Raw genomic sequence first — 23764 nt, 5'->3', positions numbered from 1 at the left:
GAATCTGAAATCTCTTTACCAGCTTTGAATAACTTCATAAAAAGATGTAAACTACCAAAACCCAATAGTAAGAACCCAGAATGTACATTTAAAATTGATTTGGGGACTGACTGTTTTTCTGTTTTGAGTGTTTTGAAATAACAGAGGTGAGAAATAAACCAAGAAAAATCAGATGAATGGGAGTAGCATTGCATATAAGGAACAATGACATATCTGGGAACTTAGGGTTTTGAAATGTATATTGATTATTGGAAGCACGTGGTGCAGTTCAAACCAAGGTGACCCCTAGTATTTTCAGCCATCTAAATCTATCCCTGCACTGTGCTGTCCTCTTTCTGCACCTGCATGCAGGTTCAGGGAACTCTTCCAGCCCAAAATTAACTCAGCCTGTGCCTCAAAGATGGGAAAAAAGCTGTTGGCAGGAGTGGGGGAAAAGCTCACAGGTCTATTCAAGCTGCCAGCAAGCTGTACACTTAGCTGAAAATTAACACTGCTTAGTTCTTAAAAATCTGTCTTTCACCTTACTATTTACATCTAGAGGACTGATCCACCTGTGATTCCAAGACCTTCAACAGAGTAATGAGTTACAGTAAAACTAAGCCATTGAGATTTTAGAAAATACTTATTTATTAAAGTATTCTGTAGATCCATTTTAAATAAAGTGCCATCTTTGTTACAGGCAAGTTTATGCATTATAGGAGAAATGAAAATTATTTTTTCCCACTTTTAGTAAAGAGTTTGGTGTGGAGAGTAGTATATAAAATACTGTTTTACTCAAATTAACTTTGAGTTTTAGTAAGTGTCCTTGGTGCATTGCATATGTCACAACTATAAACTAAAGTGGGTACAGCAAATTGAAACACATGATCAATTCGGGAGAAACGCCATCTGGATGGATAGGTCAAATTTATGATTTAGTTTGAAATCTCAACTTTTTTTTAAAAAAAAAATCTGCTTAAATAAAACGTAATTTAATAGCTAAACAAATCAAATATCATGGTGGCTATTGTCATACCAAATGACTACACTTTTCCATCAAATCTAAAATAAATGCAATAAAAGCTTATTTCTTATGCTTGCATGCCTCATCACTACAAGCCTGCAGTAATGTAGATTTGTACAGTAACTCTATCCTCTGAATTGCAGCAACAAGCCAAACATATAAATGTCCCTTCAAGTCTATGCATAAGAATGAAGCAGAGAGGTTTCAAGAGGTTAAAGTCATTATGTATGTACTCGCCAATGATCCAAAACAAAACTCATGGAGCTCTGTCTCTGATTTTATTTCATTTTGTGTAAAGAACTCAGCGTGAAACATAGGTTCTAGAGGAAATCTTACTTGTTTATAGCATATAGGTGCATTATGGTGGGTCTGTTTTTAGAAAGGTGATCCGTTGTCAGGACATAAAAGTATATAAGATATTTGCGGTTTGATATAAAGTATCCTAAACTAGCATACCTTGATAAAAGTCTAAAGATTGGGTTGTTCTTTTCATGCAGTTACCATTTCTTTTAAAATGGATGATTCCTTAGATTGAGTTGTAAATTATATTTTAGAGTTTTCTGTCTTTGCTGTTCTTATATATGTCACTGTAAATGTTGAGCCCTTTTCTATAAAACACAATATTGTTTTGAATAGAACTGCCAGCAATATGGTGTTTTCCTCAAAAAAAGGCAATCTAAACCATCAGGGCCTAATGTGCAGCCACCAAAGATCTTTATTTTTCTTCTGTGGCATAATGTTTAAACTTCATAGATAGAAGGGGGGGGGTAGTGTTCATATCAGCATTTTCTCATTAAAGTTCATATAAAATAGATGTAATGTGCCTGTTCAATTTAGATCCTTGTACACAGAAAAGCGGTGGTATATCTTTATGAAATATACTGTTATGGATGAAAACGCACAAGCTGTTTAAGCTAATTTATAGGACTTCATGCTAGATTATTCCTCAATGTAATGATGCAATATGATGATGACCTCTGCATTCCATAGTAATTGGGAGAAACGGAACATTTGAATTGATTTGGATGAACTTTTTTTTTTCTCTCATTTTAATTAAAAGTTTGAGATGTAGAGTATATTGGAGTAAAGATGTAGGAGGTCAAATGCAGGCCATTGGCTGGCAGCTCTGGGAAGTGATTTGAGGTAGCTGGTTAAGGTGGAAGTCACTCTGCAACACTCAGTGGACTAGCGCTGCCAGTGGACTTCCAGGTAGTTATCCTTGGTGTGTTTTTGTAGAGCTGGGAGATGTGCGAAGCAAAAGCAGCCATCGCTGTGGGATTTTTTTGCCCCCTTTTTCCTTCCCCCCCCCTCTTTCCCCATCCCTCCTTTTTCTTCTTTTTTTTTTTTTTTTTTTTAGAAGAGGTCCATGTAATGCTTTTTATTCCAGACCTACTTTGCAGGCATCACTGAACACCTGCTGCAAAGCAGGAATTCTGTAATTGAGAGCAACAGGGTTTGATGTTGCCAGAAGGTTAATAGGATCCTCAGCTTCTTCCTATCCTGTGGCACAAGTAGTATTAGGCTTGGCGGTGCTACAGAGCCAGTGATGGGTCTCGGTCCACACTTCCAGCCTTATTCAGATGTGGAGGCAGAGCAAGCAGGGTTCAAAACTGACTCTTATGGAAACTTGTGGGAGTGTATGTTTGATCTTGTGAGGTGGTTTTTCCTTCCAACCATCTAGCTCCCATTTTGTGAGGGTCTTCCCGCTCCTCACTTGCCCTGCCTTCAGTGTTCTCTTGACCAAGTCAGACTTTGCCCTACAAAACCACAAGCATTGCTGTCTTCAGCGATACCTGGGAACTGCTAAAATATCCACATGACCTGATGTACTGCTGGTACAGTTAAAAGGGAGCTCTTCCATGGGGCAGGACAGTCATTCTGATGAGGAAGCAAGACACCTCTCATGGGGGTCTTTGTAGGAGGCCAGGTGTTAAGGGAGCCTTCACCCTAGAGATGAAGGCAGGTTAGAGAACATGGGCATCCACTCCAACTCGCCTGACAGCAGCTTGATCCATGAATAATGTCTGCATCCACTGGTAGACCTTACCAGTGGTTTTCCCAGGTGCAAAAATAGACTTTTCCTTTAGCATGTGGATTATGTGCAGCATACATGCTCATTCCTCTCTTTGGAAAACTCTCTACCTGTCTCTCACCTGGACTCCAGAGTGAGCACTCAGGTGGGTACATTTGCATGGAAGCAGGCTTTTGAAATGCTAAAAAGATGAGAGTTTCCCCTAAAGGAAAGGGAAGAAAATCTCTATAAAGATTTGTTTTTAAAATATAAACAAACCAACCCCCCTCTCTTAATCAGTATTCTTTGGAGCAGTTGTAGTAGTGTCTGGTTTGAATATTGGAGGAGGAATTGTATTTGAAAAAATGGTCACAGCAAAATGTTTTTTTCCTGCAATTGTTTGTATAATATTCTCCTAATTCCTTGTAAATAAGCACGACATCATTTAAAGGTATTTCCTACAAAATGTAATTACTTAGAATGGATATCTTTAATGCAGATATTAAAAATCAATGACTGCTTTGTGTTTTCTTTAAATGATACTGTTTAGCATTGTTTGTATTGTGTAATGCCTGCATTGCTCTGCATTATCATAATATGCTCCATTTTATCTTCTGCCACAGAGCAAGACAACTTCTCTGTCATTTACTGACTTCTTAATGTATCTCAAAAACATTTTATAAGAAGTGTATTTGGAGTCTTGTGTATGAACTATAAGTGCCAGTGTGGGAAAAACAGAAAGCGAGGAAATAATGATATAGTACCATCATAGCTGCTATATCATCTGTCTAAAACACCTCTCATCAGCTAATCATAGCTCTTAAACCCCTTGATTCTGGAATCAGTTTATATTTTAAGCAAGCTTGAATTTTCTTTTAAGAAATTTTAATTTTAATGTATATTATTTGCATTTTTCAGCAAGTTTCAAAGGCAATTTTATGTACACATTGAGCATTAAAATAGTTTTCTCCATTGAATTCCCAATGCAGCTGCTGATCTGTTTCTTGGTGCCAAGTTCATTGTTAGTTTGCTTTGTACTGAACTTCATTATGTGAATTTATGTACAATGGGATACTTTGACCCAAAATAATTGTGTAAGGCATTGTAATGCCAGTTTCAGTATCTTGCCACTTTGTATTGCTGGTAGTATATCTCTGGATACAAATACTCACATTTTCCAGAAATTGATATGCAACGCTAGTTGCTCGCAGCTCAGATTGAATGTTTTCAGCATCACATTTCAAGAATATTCTAATATTTATGAGCACATTCAGCAGAATTTTGCTTCACAAAATCTATTCTAGTGCTGCATGGCAGATACTCTAAACGTGGTGGCAACTCCATGAGTTGATGACTATATTTAGGTTAAGCAGCCTACACTTTATTTTCAGGTTCAACAGACTGAACATTATAAACACATCTGTCTCCCTATCCTCATCTCCAAAGCACAGTATTGAAAGAGAGAGCTGTTAATTATTTAATACTGATTGTTTTCCTCTTTGAGTTTAATTTCTTTACTATAAACAATATGTGCTTCACAAGTATAAGGCAGGGGGACTCAGAGGATAAAACAGTGGCCTGAAAACATTCCTTTTCCTAGCTTCAGCATTAACATGCTTATGGCTGTGGGTAAATCATTACCCTGCCTCCTGTTGTGTTTTTTCCATTCATAAGATGGGAATAATGACCTTTGTTTTCCTGAAGGCTTCTGTAAATCCACACATAGAAGAGTGCTTAAAGAACTACTAATTTAAGGGGTTTACTTTAAAACAGTTTAAACCCCCAGTGTTAAATAGTGTACAATGCTTGAAAATTGGGAGTATCTTCTCAAGGACAAATATCTATAAATCTGAGCGCTTTAAGCATCCATCAATAGCAAGCCTCAAATATTGTGTGATTTCCAGCCCCGCCCCCCCCCCCCCCCCCCCCTTCCCCTTTTAGTTTTTGAGGTTTTGGGGTTTTTTTGAGGCACACTGCAATTTCTTCACTTTTTACTTCTCCAAAGTGAATGCTCTGCTTTCAAAGCAAGTTCCACTTGCTTTTCTCTTGGGAAGTATATAGAACAAATTCAATTTGATCAGATTTTTGGTTACTTTCATAACTATATCATGAGATAAGAATTTGATCAGTGTGTGCTAGAATGGAAATCCAAGCAATGAAACATATTGATGTTATAAATGTGCACTACGGGGACGTCCTCCTTCTATTGTGTTTTTTGTTCCTGTAAATGAATTACAGTAAAAATTACTGTCTTACCTTGAGGGAGTCAAATTTCTCATGGGAAAATTGAGGGGGACATCTTCCCTGACTATTGTTACCATGGCCAGTAGCAAGAATGAAATTATAGGGAAGTTTAATTCCACTTCTACAGACTTTACAGAGTTTGGTAGGAGCTATGAATTGTTCGGGTAATTTGTGGGTATACTAAAGTCAATGAAACATGCATCCACATGAGGCATTATCCTTTCATTCTAGCATTTGGGATACTGCTGTAATGGACAATGACAAAATGCCCTCAGTCTGCATAGGTTTTGCTTTAAGTTGTATGCTGCACCCAAGAGAACATATTCAGTTGTATTTACTTTCCTGTTTATCTGTATAAAATTTCTGAGTCTTGGCTCAGTTTGTCTGAGAACTGTTACAAAATGTACAGAGTTCAAGAGTTTCTGGCAGACAACTTTGGAAGAAGATCATCTACCACCTGCTTGCACTTGATACTGCTCTAGAGTATCTGTATTTCCTTTGTAAATTTATCTGCAAATTTTTTTTAAGAAGTTGTAATATTTCGTATTTGTTAACGATCAGCCAAGATGTATGTGCCAATGGGTTGATAAGAACTTTATATCAGTGGAGGTCCTTCAGTTAATTTCATTCGGGTTTGTATCAGGCTCTGTAGTTATATGTGTAGTGATGGTCTAATTTAAGAGTAAATTGCTAAGCATGTTGCAGAATGTCCTGGGAAGTTCTGGGAACTTGTTTGGATGTCAGAGATACTTGAGACTCCTTCTGCTGTGTTGCAAGCTCATCTGGTGACATGAAGTGTAGGCTGTTGTTTTAATCGTATCCCTGTTTGAATTTTTAAATTTGTTTTTCTTTTGAGGTGTTTTGTCGTTTTTTGGGGTGGGTTTTTTTGGGTTTTTGGTTTTTTGTTTTTTTTTTTTTTATAATGAGTATAAAGCTTTTGTCACAGCTTGTGGCTGAGGGAAAAGAAAGTCTGTTTCTGGGATATAGGACATGTATTTGCCATCCAGTAGCTGAAGACCTGCAGGGGATAAGAAGGCAGGAAGGAACCTGCCTTCTTACTTTTTTGTCCCTTTTGTGCTAAGCCACTGTATCACCATCAGTCCCCAGTCTGGTACCTTACTTCATCTAACTAGTAAAATCTCCAGTGCTATTATCAAGGCACAGTTCATTCCTTGCTTCCTTCCTGGACAGGAAAATGAGCACTGAGGGAATAGCATGGGTTGTCTCACACCTCAAGCATGAACACGACATGATGAAGCCTAGCTTGAGCCTCCTGCTGCGGCAGCTCCAGGCCAATTCTCTGAAGCAGCTGTGCTTCAGATGGGTGTTTTGCCTTTCCTAATCTTTTTGCAGTGACCAGCCTGAGAAGTAGCTACTTAATTCACACAAACATCTTCAAAGTATTACATTAATTAAAACTGGTTAAAGAAACCCAGCCCAGTTCCATTATTTTTTTATGTCCACAGCTGCTACTGTCTTGGGTACACAACTTTGTGCATATTCTCATAGGCAGTTAATTCCTTTTCCTAAGAAAAAGTGGTATTTTTTTCTATTAATAGCATAACACACTTTCTCAGTGTATGTCTTTCCAGGGTAGTTGTTTGTCCTTGTTAAGCTTTAGGACATAATGTTAGCTTCTTGGTAATTTTTTTTTTTTTATTTTTTGGTCAGTGCTTTCATATCCTTACATTCATTTCCAATGACTGCCATCAAGATTGTCTTAATTGAAAAAACATTTGCTGTAACTTCAGCAGCTGTTCTTCTACAGCATAAAATCATGATAATTGTGTTCATTCAATGCAAGGTTGCTGTAATGGAAAGTAAATGGTCTCCATTAATAGGTGTTATTCTCCCTGCTACAGTATCTTGTTGCCTGTGAGCGAGAGTATGAGATATGCTATCTAGTCTGTGAAATAAAAGGCAAAACCACATTTGAACTCTTATTTGACTCTTCCTATAACTTTTTTTTTCTAAAACTGTGGGTTTTATTTTTTACTTTCTGTCTAGTTGACCAGTTGGATTTATGGCTTAATTGCTGAGTTAATTCAATAACTTATTTGTATAGCACTCAGGAAGACCTTGGATGATTTACAGAAACATGGAATAAATATTTTCCCATCACTACAATATGTACTCATTAAGGGAGGCTTTTAGATGTGTACATCTTCACTTTCAGAGCTTTTTTTTGTGTGGTTTACCAGTTAAAATCTGTCATTTTCGTTAGAAGTTAAATTGGCATCTCCTGGATGCTATGTTCTGCCTGTCCTGTTGCTTTGACATTTCTGCTTATTAATTGCAAATATGTGCGTACATACACGTAGAACTTGTTTTAGAAATATTACCTGTGATCTCAGCTGAGGTGGTGCCATGGGTACTCAGCTGGCAGTTTTTGGCATGCACACGCAAGGCAGGTCATACTTTGGGGGAGAACCAAAAGGCAATGCTAAAGCTGCTTTGCTCATGGTAGTATGGAGGTGTGAGGTGTGTGCCGGTGGCTGTCTCTGCATGACTGAAGGAAGCTGTTGTAACAAGGAAGTGTAAGCGTGTAGTTTCTAAAGTATGGAGTTCCTGTGCTTGTTTGCTTATGATCTAGCCTTCTTCATACATTTCAGTAAGTGAAAAGCAATGATGTAATTCAACTAGCGTATTTTAAACCATCAAATCTATTTTGAAGGTTTCAGTTTGTTTTATGGAAATGTTGGCATTTATTGTATTGACTAAAATTTGAAGTCTTGATCTTTTAAAAGGCTGCTAATCTTAGGTGCATATTTTTGTCTTCATCTCAAGTGAATCTAAGTTTCTGGAAATTATGCATCTAGAGATTGTCTCTATTCAGAGGCACATGATTCCCCTTTCCTGGCTGTTGCTCTTTATGGAAGAGGTTTCAGTCTTCCTGCAGAGGTGTTGCCTCTGGCACTCTCCTTATGCAGCTCCGCTTTTGGTGGTGCTGTTGTGGCTTTCAGCAGCTTCATGACTATTTCCACTGTTTTGAGTTTCTGGTACAGAATTACAGCTGGCTACCACCTTCTTTTCTCTGGGGAAAGTTTTGGAAATGATCTCTAAAGGTTACAAGTGGTTATCTACAGATATCTTCATCAATTGAGCGTAAGGAGGGGCAGATGTTCATTTGTCTTAAGAAATTCTTCCATTTCATTTACATGTTGGTTTCTTAAGCCAACACCAAAATGTCAAATAGCTGAATGTGTTCAGATTTGCTGGCTACACCTGCCAGCAGATAAGAGGCAGTTAGAGCAATACACAGTGGTGTTTGAAGTAAACAGGAGTTCAAAGGGAGCTTCATGAAATTTTAAATACTGGTGAGGATTTGCAGCAAAAATCTATGGATCTTGTAGCTAGGGAATCAGTTCTTCAGACTTAGCTAGAAGAGCCCATTAGGAAGAGCATCCTAATACTGGTTTGGTTTTTTTCCTTCCTGTCTGACAACTCTTGAACATACCGTGCATCAATTTCTGTGACTTTTGTTCTGCAGTTTATAATAAAAGAATTTGAGAGTTGGAAAACTTACCATGGTTCATTTGTTCTTCTTTTTTCCTTTTTTTTTTTTCTTAACAATTCAGAACCTTCTGGTATATTAAAAAAAAGCAGGGGCCAGCTGTCCCTCCTGAAGTTGTGCCATCTGTATCATCTTTCTGGCTGGGACTTCTGTCCTCTTTTTCCTGTCTGGGCAAATCCTCTGTAGAGAAAGATGTCTTTGTGCCTTGGAAGCAAACCATATCAAACAGACAATCTAATAGATAGTCCTTTCTGCTTCTTAATGCCTTTATCTCTTTTCCATGATACTTAATAGTTTAAGAAACAGGGTTTTTTTTAATTATTTTTTTTAAAGCTGGAAGTTTCCTAACAGTTTCTTGATTGAAAGCTCAGGCAATGCTTACCAGAAGATGAAACAGTGCTGTTTCAGTTCTCCCCTTTCCAAGACAGAAGAATGTCTTCTGTCTTGGAAGACAGAAAAGTAAATTAAGCTGAAAATGCAATTGCTATTTTATATAAACATATTTATCTATATGAAAAAAATTGACAAAGGACTTCCTACTATACTGCAGTGAAAAGATGCTATAATTACCCTGTGACTTGGTAACTTTTGTATCCAAAAAATTTTTCTTTATGCTTTCTTGTTGTTTTCGTGGAATCTTCAGAAATTATTCCAGACTTTTCTTCCCACCTACTCCCCATTCCCCTGCACCCCCAAGACTTCTAATTCTTTCCTTTATACTTTTTACATGATCACTAACCTCAGGTTGTTGAGGCTGCAGGTCAGGAAATCTTCCCCTTGCCATGACAGCACTTAGCAAAGGTTTACTTATATTTCTAAATAGGTACTAAATTCTTCTGAAATTTTCTTCTTTTTTTTTTTTTTTCTCTCAGAAATAGTTATAATAGGTTTATTAATAGATAATATAGGTATATTAAGCATCTACACTGACATGTTAAGCACTGTAAAGTATTTGGTAGTGTCAGAAGTTGTAGAACAAAATGTCTGAAGCTACTGAAGAAGTATCTGTATTCTTCTGCTGTTTGGCCCAAGAAAAACAATTTGTTGTACAGTGGTAAACAATCTGCATTATCAAGTATGTCCCGTTCCTGCCAGGCGCTGGGTGCCCTTCATTTCCTTTTGAAGCCAAAAGGGATTCAACATGTTGCAGCTCAGGCTGTGCTGAATACTAATGTCTTCATATCTGGTAGATCATTAGTATTTATTTGTAACGTGGAAGTAAAATTAGTTTTGACCTTTAGAACCAAGTCAAAAGGTTGATCCATGTCCATTTCCAATTTGGTGCATTAATTGCTCCCTTTCCTAATTGTGTGTAGGACAATAGTTTCTGTTCATTTCAGAGGTAAATCGAAGTAGGTGATGTTTTGCATTCATAATTCTGTTGTTTGTTTTACTTACAAGTGAATTCCAAATCACTGAATATATCTTCATGGGTTCTGTTTTAAATAAACAAATAAATCATTATTTCTGATATTTATTTATTTTTTCCAAATCGGTGCATGCATTTTGCCTGAAACTAGTGGGATGTAATATGCTTTATGATGCATAGAGGATAAAAATAAGTTTATGCATTTTTTGGTTAGTCAAGTATTAATATTCTTGGCAGCTCTGAATAGGGGAAAAAACGCCAGCATGAAATTAATAACTGTTTTTGTTTCTGTTATAGCTACACTGTACACATCCTGCATTTTGTTGGGTATATTCCTCAACAGCAGCGTACCAATATTCTTTGAGCTCTTTGTGGAGACGGTCTACCCTGTTCCAGAAGGAATTACCTGCGGAGTTGTCACCTTTTTGAGTAATGTGTTTATGGGAGTGCTTTTGTTTTTTCTCACATTTTACCATACAGGTAAGAAATATAAGCTACTTTGAAAATGTAATTCTTCATTAAGACATACCCATGTCAGTAAAAGGAAGATTTGCACATACACTTTCTGTTAATAATTAAATGTTTGAATCCCCCTATGTAGCAGCAAGGGAGAAGAACTTTAATTGTTCTTTTCTATATGCATACTAATAAAAATGAAGTACCTTAGTGCAAGATGCATATAGTCATATTCTACTTAGAATTTGCTGTAGCCAGAAACCATCAAGATACACACCATTGTCATATTTTTGTAAAGGCCTGGGTAATGTGACCATTATTAATGTTTTTATCTGTGGGTTTTCAAAACCACAATAAAGCTAATCCATTCTCATGCTTCGGGGTATAACTGCATTGCCCAGGAGGGGCAGAGCAGAAATTCCCCAGTTATGATGAGCTCCATTCAGTGGGCTGGACGTACCATTGCAGGGGAGAGAGCATCTCTCGACCACTGCTCGAAGACAAAATACTCATTTCTTTACATAATCCAGTGGTCTAATCAGGCACAACAGTGTCTTGTTTGATGTTTTTATCAACTTCTTCAGACTTTCTCATCTCTGGAGTATTATTTGCTTTCTCATTAACTCATAATTGTAACTTTCAGCTTGCTATTTGGTAGACTATATTATTACTCTAAGCTGTAAAATAAGAACCCATCTTGCTTTCAAAGGGAAGTTGTCTTTTTATTAATGGTTTTCCAAGATGCAGAATTTTGGTTTGTATTTTGTTGTGGTAAATTTTTGCTTTGTGATGCAAGATTTATAAAGCAATATTTTACTTTTGCTTTGAAAGCATTAGAAACTGTGAACTTTTCTATATTATCATGGCTGCATGTACTGCGTAAGGTGGTGTATTTCACAACCAAGAGGAGACTGACAAATTGCAGAATTAATTGTGCTTGAAATGATGAAGGTTACACCCTGGGGCAAATTTTCAGCATGCCTTGTGTGTCTTCCTGCCAGGGAATCGCAAACAGGTTGACAACCCCATTCCAGATTGTGGTCAGTGAACACAAACTGAGAGAAATTATTTTTAATTTCTTTTTTTTTTTATAAATACTGACATTGAACTGCATCATTGCAAAATCTGAATTCCATCCCTGCTAGCGTTGGGTCCTGTGATACTTAGTCTTTACATTTTAAAGAATGCTTTTTTGGTTAATATTAATTGATATGGTTAATATTAATTAATAAAATAAAACTCTGTTCACATATACTATTATTTCCAGTGTTTACACTGAGCTGAAAAGATTACACAGTTTACTCTTGAGAATTTTTTCAGCATTTTTCAGAGTGACAATCCAGTGTTCAGAATTACTTAATAACTAAGGATGGGGTTCCAGTGTCTCTGTACGTTCCTGATTGACAAATTATGATTAAATGAACTTTTTCCCTCATACAGGGTATATGGGGCCATGGTTTGTCTCTAGTATTTCTTTCCCTAGCAGATATCAGTAAATGCAGGTAAAGAGAAAGCTGAAATTAGTGGGTCCATACACTTGGAGTATTTCCGCTATTTCTTTGAAGTAAAGAAAAAAAAAAAAAAATAATTGTGCTTAGGACGATCCATTCTCTGTGATGCAGTTTCACAAATGATTGCAAGTACAAGAGCACATGTGGTCACTGGGGGGAATCAATGCCAGTGGGTGCTGTTGGCTCCTTTGAGAAGAATATCCTTTAGAAAGTCTATAATGATCTTAAACATTTGTCTTTCATTTGAGTCAAATGCATCCTCTAATGGCATTTAAGAAGCTTCCAGGTAAACCAGAACTCACTCAAATTCATCTTGTTCCCTTGGTCTTGCTTTTTAGGCCAAATAATCTTTCAGTAGTTTTAATTCTGATTTCTGTCTTTTTTCCCCTTGTCTGTGATATTGCAAAGGCTGTGAAAGAGCCAAGCCTTGGAAACTGTCCCGTGCAGTGAAGATTTTGGTCCAGCTAGCACAGTGGAAGTGTAAACCTTTCTAAAGCTCAGCCTCCCTGCTAGTGCAGTGCCCTGAGACTCAAAGCCACAGCCACTGCACGTGGTTTCTGTCACCTTTTCTGCAGGGACTTCCAAGAGAAAAACAAAAGCAAATTGACCTTTAGCGTCCCACAATTGATGTGTTATCATGCATCGCTGGTGCTGTCACAAATTCTGGACTGCGAAAGAGACACGAAGGATTCGCAAGCTAAATTTGGTGTTTTATGATATTTGGGTTAAAGTCTGTTTAATCCAATTAAGCAAGAGTATTACAAGGAAAATAATAGCAAACCATTTGGCTATTGACTTCTGGCATTATATAACATGGTCTTCTCCAAGCCTAGGAAAATTTTACTAAGGTTTTAATAAGATTATTGCCTAAAATAATTTGTAAGGGTTTTTTTGTGACTGGGGGAGGGTGTTGTTGAAGGTTGCTGTTTTTGAAAGGTTGATTATTTTCTAGTTTTAGGCTTCCTGACTTTGCATTGTGTAATATAAATTGTGCTTTTTCTTTTAGCAATATCAATTACAGATTTAAGAAAGTAGCAGTGTTGTAGTCTTGATTCTGTAAAAATAAATCAGTAATAAAGGAAACTTGGAAACCCCACCACCACCACCATCTCAGTAAAATTAATGTTTCTTTAGTAAACTGTCAATTTAAGTACAAAAAAAAAAAAAAAAGGAAATGGTGGTGCACTTTTTTGAAAAAAAAAACAAACCTGCATAAACCTGCTAATTAGTAGCCAAATATCAGGTGATAGGATTTCTTCAATACGGAACACAGGCTTTTAAGAGCAGTACATTATGTCTAACAGCCGAAAAGAGGCTTCTTAGGAGCTGTTTTTGCAACCAGTTTTAAATGGAATTGATCGTGCTACTCACAAGTTTCTTCTAACAAATTGGTTTTCCCTCTTTATAGTGTGTAGCAGGTTTGATTCAAAATCAGATCCTGCTGCTTCTTTATGCTTTTAATTTGTTTCAGTTTTCAGTCCATAGAAATCAAAGAACTAATGAGTAGAGTCTTCAGAAGTGGTTTATTCTCCATTAGCAATGATAGATTTTATTGTTTTCCCCCATTCTCTCCATTGGCAGGTTGAATAAGGAGAATTAACATTAGCTGGAGGCATTGGTTATGTATATGTATATAACTATAATTGGTTATATGTATATAACTATATATATGTATAACACTGTAATTGCTTATGTGTGTAACTACATATACATAAGGCGTTCATGGAAGAGTCTCATAGGCAACATTAACTGTCTATGGATCAAGAGCTGTTAGGATTTTGTTCAGAACACAGCAATTTCCTTCAAACCTGCCATCAATCAAAGTTTTGGTTGCTTTAAACACGGAAAATGTTTGGTAACACTGAGTTTGGGTATGTTTTCTGCTTTACAGAGTTTTCCTGGTTCAACTGGTGCCTGCCAGGATCGTGTTTGCTCAGTCTGCTCCTCATCCTGTGCTTCCGCGAGTCCTATGACAGACTCTATCTTGACGTTGTTGTCTCTGTGTGATAACACCAGACTGGCTGGAAGAGACTGGAACTCAGCTTTGCAGTCTGCACATCTGCCTGGATTTGCACGGCTGAACATCAGAAAAACAAAGAAATTACAAGACTTAATTGTGGCTGTATTAGAGAGGGTGAGGGACAGGCTGTTCTTATGTTCAAGACCACCTTGATTTGGGATAAACGTGGACCCTGAGCGGTGGTAAATGATGCCGAAATGCACAAAGATAATGTATCTGATGTACAGGTCCCAGTGCCAGAGCAGGGGCTCTCTATTTAAAAGGCTGTTGATGTAGCAGTGAGATGTACAGTTGTGTGTGAGTATGTGTGCGTGTGTGCCGACTTATGGTTATACACACCGGGGTACCAGTAATATTCAGAGTCTTCTATCAGAACAGAAATAGTGAATAATCTTAACAAAAGGAGAAAAAATGATAAAGAGGAGGGGGGGGGAAATCTTTTTTTTAAAAAGATTAAATCACTAGTCATTTATGTAATGAATGTCCATTAAACAGTTAAGCTAAAGGAATTTGGTGCTTGTACACTACATTTACATTCTAATAAAGTAATTTCTGATATAAGACACTGGTACCAGGGGTTTTAGCCATATTTAATATCTCAAACAATCCTTGCAGTGTTGTTACCACCCTGGAGCACAAGTAAACGATAGCTTTAGCTGCCACTGAAACCTAACTTGCACCTGCAGTTGCCTCTGAAATATCACCAAGGTTCTGTATCTCCTGAATACAGAGCATCTGTGGTATCTCAGAAGTTTACTGGAGAGTCACTCTGGGTAAATGTTGGTTTTGTAAAGGCCACCACTGTGTCACCTTTTCTTCCCCCATCTCCAGTACTGCCTTTTTTACTGTGAAGGCCTGTGTGTGCCACTGAATACTGTGGGTGTGGATGTCAGAGTACTACTAGTTCTCTTCTGATACTTTAAGGTGTGCGTGGTTTTTAGAATTAGCTTATGATTGAGGGTGCCTAAACAATATTGTTTGTTAACCCAATCTTTAAAATCACTGTTTCCTAAAAAAAAAATAAATGACACCTTTCTAGTTGATGAGGTGGCACGACAGCGAAATGACAATGAGTTTGACAATGACAAATAACTTACGAGTTTTGGCATAGTATGGGGAAAATAATGCCAGCTCTTTTTATCAGTACTAATCTGTGGTCGTTTTGGCCCTTACTTGAATATAAACATTAAAGACACTTTGAATAGTTTTTTAACTCAATTTTAAACCTGCTAATAATTTCTTAATCAGATTCTTAGATTCAGTTCAGCATCATTTACAGTATTTCCTTGTGTGTGTTCTGTGCTTTGTGTTAGAGGTGTGTGGATGTTTATATCTATGTATACACAACTAAAACTTATATATATATATCTTTTATATATGTTATATAAGGGTACGTGTTTACATAGGTTTATTTTAAATAATCATGTCTCTGGATGGTGGTATGCTACTGTTTGCAACTAAACCAGTCACTGCCATGAATGGAAATGCATACATATGCTGTCTGCGACATGAATTTTTTTCAGGGTGTGAATGATTTCCCGTCGTAGCAATTCTATTGCAAGAGGGTGCCTGCACATGTTGGAGGCGGCTGGTGAACAGGGTTCTGTGTCTGTGGAAGTTTGAATCAAATGCCCATAGCTCCTGTGCAGGGCTCTTCTCTGCCATCCTGGGCTGGCACCGGCACTGTAAGTTCACTCAAATAAACCCTGAACTGAGCGCTACCATTCAGACATGGATCCGTTCATTGTCTGCTGTTCTTTTGCAGAGAGAATATGCCACTAATACCTTTAACTCAGGAGTGTATCTGTGCAGCAAAATAAAAGCTGTTCCCTGCTTTTATGTTTTCAGAGCAACGAAGGTATGTACTGTAGTAACAGAAAATTGACTTAGCTCGTTGCCTATGTCAGCTACTAAACGATCTTTTCTGTCTTGAAGCAGGCTTTTTGTAGAAATGGAGCTAACCTACAATGGGGTAACTAAATCAGTCTAACCAGCATGTTCAGATCTGCTGGCATCATCCTCTTACTGTTTTTCAGATGGATGGTATTAACTGTCCAACTTCTTTTTACTATGTTTTAGTGCCTGGAATAATTTCAATATCCGGTAGCTGCTGCTACCTATTGTCTTCTGAAACCAGGGATCGCTTGCCAAGAGTCGATTGGAGTTGCATTGTCATGGCAGAACTGCGAGCTCGGGTGGCTTCGGAGCTCTGCTTCTGCAATTTACTGTAGCTATATTAAGATTAAAATTGCACAGTTTAGGCACTCTCCCGAGTGACAGAGATTTCTAATCCTTTCACTGCCCTGACTATTTTAAGAAGGAGAAGCACTTCAGGCAGTATTCAGACTGTAACCTATTCTGCCTCTGTTCCAGAAGGCACTGAACAATTCAAAATACTTGTCAGTGCTGCCAGATGCAGACTGTCCACACAGTCAGGGGAGAAGAGTGAACATCTTGTTTCAAACCCTGCTAGATTGTTGTTGAGTCAGTGTGGATTGCTCAGTGCCCTCCTGAACATTGACGCTTTGGTAGAAGTTTCTGTGTGTGCTGGGCTGGCCTGGGCTGGGTGCCGGGTGCCGGGTGCCACCGCAGCCGCTGTGCCTGTCCCCTCAGCTGGGCCGGGGAGGGAAAATGCAGCGAAAGGTTCCTGGGCCGGGATTAGGGCAGGGGGTCGCTCACCAGTGACCGTCACGGGCAAAGCAGGCTCGGCTGGGGGAAACTAGTTTAACTTACTACCAGTCAGATCAGTGGAGGGTAATGAGAAATACAGCGAAATCTTAAACCACCTTCCCCCCTCCCCTCCCTCCCCCCGGGCACAGCCTCCCTCCCGCGTCTCTCCTGGGGCCGGGGTCAGTCCCTCAGCCCTGGTCTCTGCCCCCCTTCCCCCTCGGGGGGGGCTCCTCACACCCTGCCCTGCCCCAGCCCGGGGTCCCCCCGCGGGGCGCAGCCCCTCAGGCACAGGCTGCTCCAGCCGGGGTCCCCCGCGGGGGCACAGGCCCTGCCAGCGACCCTGCCCCAGCCGGGGCTTCCTCGGGCTGCGGGCACCCCCTGCCCCCGCGGGGCCCTGCCCGGGCTGCGGGGGGATCTGCTCCCCCGGTGCCCTCCATGGGCCGAGGGGACAGCCCGCCTCGCCGGGGGCTTCGCTGTGGCTGCCGGGGCATCTGCTCGGGCACATGGAGCCCCTCCTGCCCGCCCTCTGCCCTGACCCGGGGGGCTGCAGGGCTCCTGCAGCACATTCTCGCTCCTTTCTGAGGCTGCAACTGCTGTCACGCAGCAGCTTTTCCCTCATCTTTGCTGCTTAATCCCAGAGGTGCTGCCACCGTGGCTGATGGGCCTGACCGTGGCCAGCAGCGGGTCTGCCTTGAAGCCATCTTGGCGTTGGCGCCATCGCATGTGGGGGAAGCTTCTAGCAGCTTCTCACAGAAGCCAGCCCTGTAGTCCCCCACTACAAAAACTTTTCCACACAAACCCAAACCACTCTGTCTGTCTTGGGTGCTGTAGTGTGTGGCCTTCATTATAGCCCTGCACCGAGGCCGGGATGCTCCCGGGCCGAGCGGCACAGCAGGCCTCTGCTGGAAACCTGCGCTGGGGCTGCAGGAACCATTCTGCAGCTGGGGCTCTGCTGGAGTTCCCGGCAAGTCCGATGGAAATCTGACTGGGTGAAAGCCAACGGATTGCTCCCAAATTCTTTGAAGCTGCACGGGGTGCTGCTGCATTCCACACACATGGTGTTCAGGCTTTAGGATTTTATTAGAGCAGCAAGTCTGGCTCAGGACGGAGGTGAGGACTGCAAATGTGCTTGCTGAGATCTCTGGAAAATGTGTTATCCTCATCTGTGCCCAGCAGCAGTGTCCTTCTGTGGAGGAGCAGTCCATTTCATGTAAGTAACCAAACTCAGTCCGTGGGAATATTTTTTGGATGAGGGTTATCACCAGATCCACCCTTGTTTGGACTTGCCAAGGGTCCAAGCTGTCAGGATAACTGCACTTTGCTGGAAGTTAGAGACCGCATGGCGAGCCCTAAGCAGTGCTGATTCAGTTAGCAGTAGTGCAGAACAGGCTCAAAACAGTTATTTATTTTATTAGTGAAAGTTCTAACTTCTGAGTCAGTAGCAGTGGGGTTTTCTATTTAAATGAGACATTACATTGTGCTGCTGCAGAGTAGCCGATGCTGGCAGCTGCTTGGCCTGTGACTTGCCAGCAAAAGAAGGTGCCCTGGGAAGTCACAATATTTACTTCTTTTCATGTCCCAGAAGTTCACAGCCTTGAAGAACATTTTTTCCCAGCAGTGCAGAGCCCCCTAACATACAAGAAATTGTGTTATGTTTTTATATGGAAAATGCTGGGAAGGGTGCTCTATAGTGATCACTCTCTTTTAATAGTCCTTTTTTTTTTTAATTGAAGTACAGGCTGCTCCTCAGGTGTCTGCTTGGCTGGGTATCGACTCTCAGTTCAGCTTCCAGGGCTGCTGGCTTTGCTGCTTGCAAGCTGCGGAGCTGTGCTAGCTTTCGTGCTGCTAGTGAGGAGGCTCAGGGTTAGCTAAAGTAGACTCCACTTCACGGCACTGCTTGCTGTCTCTTGACACTGCTGATACCCATTAATTTCCTTTTAAATCCTTCGCCTTCCTGTGTGGCCACTTGTTCCCCTGAGCTGGAGGCATCGAGAAGAGTTTCCATGATCCCAAGCCAATTTTAGATGGGTTGACTGACCACGTACCTAATATACATAAAAATAGTGATTTTTTTTTTTAGGAAATCATGCAAGCTGCAAGAAAGTGCAGACCCAAAGGATTTTGTGTATATGTGAGCAGATAGTCTGTTACGAACAGACTATAATTTGCCTGAAACTTGTAATTTTAGCTCCCACACCTAGAGAGGCCGAGTTGATAGGCACCATGCATGTTAGGTATTCAGCTTCACAGCATCACAGAGTTATTCCCAACCATCTGACAGAGCTGAAATGATTTGGAGTGGGATGTCTTTAATTTTGGAGTGGGTTGAAAACCCCAGGCTGCATCAGTGTTTGCAGTGGTAACTCTGGGGACCATCAGGGTGATGGATTTGGGGGAGGGGAAGCATTCCAAAGGGCATTTCAACACTGATATGTTGCATTGAGTTGATCAAATCCATAGAAAATTTAAAGTTTTGTGGAGACAGGGATGTTAATGACGGGCTTGTTCTACAGTAATTTAGCAAATGACTGCGTATCCTTACACTGCATTATAAACAAGCTGAATTGATTGATATGCGTATATTGGCTGTTACTAGAAAGGGAAGTGCTATTTTATTGTGAGGATTGACTGAAAAATGAATGGGAATTACAGTTTGCATAGTGGATATAACCGTCCTGTAATGCTGTGACAGTAGGGTTGTAATTGCTCATTTCTTCTATTGGGCCCCTTGCAAATGTTAAGTCTGTAACAAAGGCATTTTTGTGTTTCATTAATTTGGGAGGTTTTTCTTTTAGACTAAGTGTGGATCATTGTAATAACTTGTCAAGGCAACTGCTACACTGGTATGAAAGTGTATGTGAACATTTGATATCAATTTAGTGTTTGACATTGGGGCCATCGTTCTCGGTGTTGTTAAAGCGCTAGGTGAGGGGAGCAGGGATGTGCGTGCAGGGAGGCAGCAGTGGTCCTGGATGCACAGCCCTGCAAGTGTAGATGCTGCCAAAACAAACAAGAATGTCGTCATCTTCTGTGGGTCCCAGCAATCAGGGCTGGGAGGAGGAGAGGAGCACGTGCAGGAGGGGAAAAGCCACGTCATGGCTGCTGTCTCCTTTCCAACAGAGGGATAGCTTCCAGGCTTACTGCTTCGCGTGTGAGAGATCATAAGTATCAACACAGGCCTCATTCACTTCCCCGCAGCCACTACTGCTACAGGGTGGGTTGTAGGTGGCATGGGAATATCTGCCTTGCTTCCTTCAGGGGTGTCATTTCGGATGGTGCAGGAGAATTGTTGCAGAGCAGGCAGCAGCGAAGTCAGAAGATGGTGTCAATCTGTTTAGAATTTTTGCAGTTTCCATTTCAAGGCAGATGAAACTAATAGAGGAAGAAATGTAAGTCTGTCCAAAGTTTTGACAAGCAAAAGCAAATATTTGCACAGATGTGCTGGCTCCTGTCTTTTACTTGGGATCACAATGTGTATGGAGTAATCCGTGCCCACCTGGAGTGTGGACCCACTCCCAAAGCTCCTGCCGCTGCTCAGCCCCCAGCAGTGCTGGGGGAAGCTTCGTGCCCAGGCCAGGGGCAGCAATGGGGGGAGAAGGGAAGTGCTGCAGCCGAGATGCCCAAAAGGTCTGACACTGGTGGGTGCCTGGGTTATTTGTGCACGAGGGATGTCTTCTGCAGCCCAATGTTAGCAGGGCCTCATTTTTTACTTCCTCAAGGATGAAGTTCTGACCTTCATCTTATGTTTGTGGCATGATTTGTGCCATAGGAACAGCTATGGCTGTGGCACACGGTGTACAGGCACTGGTTTTCCAAATGTGTCAGGTAAGGCAGGTGGGACTCACTCCCTGCAAGAGCAGCTTTTTCTTCCATGGTCTCTGTCCCAGCTAGCTTTCCCCGTGTGATTTCTCTACTTGTAGCTGGAAGGACTCGTTGGACTCACTTTGTGTTGCTACATAGAGAAAATACCATGAGCAAAGCCTTCCGTTCTTTATGGAGAGGTTTTTCCCTTTAGGCTCAGGCCACTTCTCCAACCTTAGCCCCTCTCTTTGCAAAAGCCAAGAAAGCCCAACCCCGTATTTTCCTTTGCAGAGAGCACATGCAGGTTTGTGTGATGCTGGGACAGGTAGTGAGCCTGGGCGCTGTGCTTGCTTGGTCACAGAGCTGCTCGGGGGTTTGGGGAAGGAATGCTTGTGCATGGGGTAAAAGGGGAGGGGGATGCCCCTTGTCCCTCCCCAGGCAGGGACACGCTGGGGTCAGGGCTGGGAAGTGCTTTGGGATCCTGTGAGGAATGGGGGCTGGAGCAGGGTGTGGGAAAAGCCGTTTAATGGGCCGTGTGTCCTCAGACTTCTGTGGGGCATGCAGACCCTGGCTTTCTTTGTCTGGCCAGCTTAATTCTATAAGGTGTAGGCAGTAGGTACTGTATGGATAGGAAAACCCCTCGGCAGGACAGGTTACATTAACAAACTGGTGGGAAATGGTTGTGCTTAGGGAAGGGATGCTCAGAGAGCCAGTCTGCTTGGGGCAGTCATGGGGTGCAGAGCCTCTGGGCTGTATCTGGCTCTCTCTGGATGCCCTGGATGTGCAATCAAAGCCATGATGAGTGGCAAAACCAGAGCTGGTTCCCTTGGCTTAGCCCCTGCCTGCACCTCTCCTGCGTACCACAACCTTTCTGCTGCTCACCATCACCTGGGCTGAGCCAGCCCAGCAGAGCTGCAGGGTGTCCTCATGGGCCACCAGCTGCTGTTCCCCACCGGGACAATGATGTATTTTCCAGACACATTTATTTTCCCTGTGTATGATATTTGCTAATTAAATTATCTTTTTCTCCTACCAAGTTTAATGTCTTCCACTGTGCATTTTAGAAACACGTACTTGATAAGTTGGAAAAACCAGCTTTTAATTATGTGATGCACCTAACGGTTGAGGTTTTTTGAACTGCATGAACATAGGGAGAAGGAAGAGAGTTTTATGTGTCAGAGAGCATCTTTGTAAACTATCCTTGACCTGTAAGACTGTTCAACTTTACTGGAGTTTGTATGTATTTTACTTTTGTAATTTTTTAAATGATTTGAAAGAATTTTATTTTAGGGCAAATTCTACTTTTTGTATGCGATATTGCAATGTGATGTATTTTTGTTTTTGAGAAAATAATGTTGAAACTACTATATACTCGTCAATGTAACACATCCACTGTGTCTTTTCTTTTTAAAACTGGAATCTGACCATGAAGTGCACATTACTTTACATACTGGTTGTTGCACATTAAAGGGGTTACTCAGATGTGCTACCATCACTGTTGACTAATTCCAAGAAAATACAAGGGAATTGTTTCCTTCTGCTATAATATTGCTGAAAACCACTGCAGATATTGCTATGAAACTGGGGGTGCTTAGTCTAAATGAATGTAGCCTCATCCAGCACCCAAGCCAGCCAACAGAAAGATTTCCATCGCTTTTACTGAGCTTTTAGAGTTGGTGTCTGGCACTGCTGTTGGACCGAGGGTCCCCACAGGTTGTGGTATGCAGGGGATGGGCTGGGGCAGAGGGGTCCCGCGGCAGCAAGGGCAAGGTGCTGGCAGCAGTTGCACCACACCGTCCCAGCTCTGATTTCACACCCTGCCTCATCCAGGCTCGTGGCTCAGGGTGCTGCAAGCCGGTTGATTTTGCTGGTTCCCACTGCTGACATCTCTGTTGGGTTTTTTGTAATAACCTTCCCATTGTGTGTGTTCTGCATTTAATTGAAACAGGTCCAACTTGGGATCTTTTGATCCATGTTTATTTTCTAGGACCAGCTCTTCAATAATGCCCTGACTACTTACTAGGGCAGGTTTAAAATAGCCTCACATCCTATTAGTGCTGGGAAGAAATCTGTCAACTCTCATGTTGTGGAATATCTGGGCCCCACTATTCTTAGCAACAGTCTCTTTCCAGGCTATATATGGGAGCTTAAGGCTCTTCTAATGATACAGTTCCTGGTTGTATTTATCTTTGTGGTGTTACGCAGATCTCTGTCCCTGGGGGGATGAGAGCTGAGGGTCTACCTCAGATCCCTGATGTAGTTTTGTGTGTTGGTCAAGCCCCTACGCCCATTCTTTCTCAGTTGTTTTTTTCACCCAGTTTCTATTTTATCTTTGCTGTTCCTGAAATCTGCTGGTTCCCTGGCATATAAATGACATTTATTCTCTTTCCTGATCAGCACATCCTTGATGGTGGCTCACTCTCTGACCACGCTGGAGTTGCATGTGGGCAGACAGGCTCTGCGAGAGCGGCTGGGCTGGGTGCAGGCACTCGGTGTTGTGCCCAGATGTGGGGGAGCTGCTCACAGACACCTTGTGTCTAACAGCCGCGAGACAAGCAGGGGCTGGGGAAAAAGTCAGGGTCACTTGTTGATGCTGGGTATGGCTGTTCTGGCACCTCTGGGCTGCAGCCCCGCACCGGGGGATGCTGACATCAGGGAAGAGCAGCAGCAGCACCCGAGTGCAGGTGGGCCTGCCTCTGCTGTCCTGCCAGGGGTCACGAGGGCCAAGCAGCCGCAGTGCTTTACCCGCTCCAGGAGCGCGATCCGGGCTGCAGCCGGGGAGTTTCATTGGGAACCAAGACCTGATGCACAACACCGATGCTACTCTGCACCCACCACCATATGAACACAGATGTGCAACCAGGTGATTGGGCTTGGGTTTTTTGCTACAGCTTGGGCTTGAGCAGGCAGAGGGGAAGCACCGCAGTGTGCACTGTGCCAGGACTCCTCACGCAAGCTGCGGGGAGCAGCATGCTCTCCTCTCCCAGTGTGGGCCAGTCACTCGGTGAAGTCATCCTTGGCTATGGGCTAGAAAAAACACCGTAACTCTTTGGGAGCCAAACAAGCATGGGAGCATGTCCCCACGGTGGTGGAGCAGCCCCGGGTTGTCCCAGACTCTAAGCAGCAAGCTTTGCAGCAGGTCCTATGGCTGCAGCGAGGTTTCTT

At 41.6% G+C, this 23764-nt stretch overlaps 1 protein-coding gene across 1 annotated transcript in view; it reads left to right on the top strand.

Moving 5' to 3' along the window:
- Positions 1–15856, top strand: part of SLC49A4 (solute carrier family 49 member 4) — a 68615-nt gene extending 52759 nt beyond the window's left edge. The window contains exons 8-9 of the mRNA XM_040602873.1: positions 10439–10621; positions 14000–15856. Of these exons, the coding sequence (XP_040458807.1) occupies positions 10439–10621; positions 14000–14115 (299 nt within the window). The 3' untranslated portion in view covers positions 14116–15856. The remainder of the gene's footprint in view (positions 1–10438; positions 10622–13999) is intronic.
- The last annotated feature ends 7908 nt before the right edge of the window (positions 15857–23764 follow it).

Source organism: Falco naumanni, chromosome 8 (assembly GCF_017639655.2).
Source record: "Falco naumanni isolate bFalNau1 chromosome 8, bFalNau1.pat, whole genome shotgun sequence".
Classification (NCBI taxonomy): domain Eukaryota; kingdom Metazoa; phylum Chordata; class Aves; order Falconiformes; family Falconidae; genus Falco; species Falco naumanni.
This window is presented reverse-complemented; position numbering and strand designations above follow the sequence as displayed.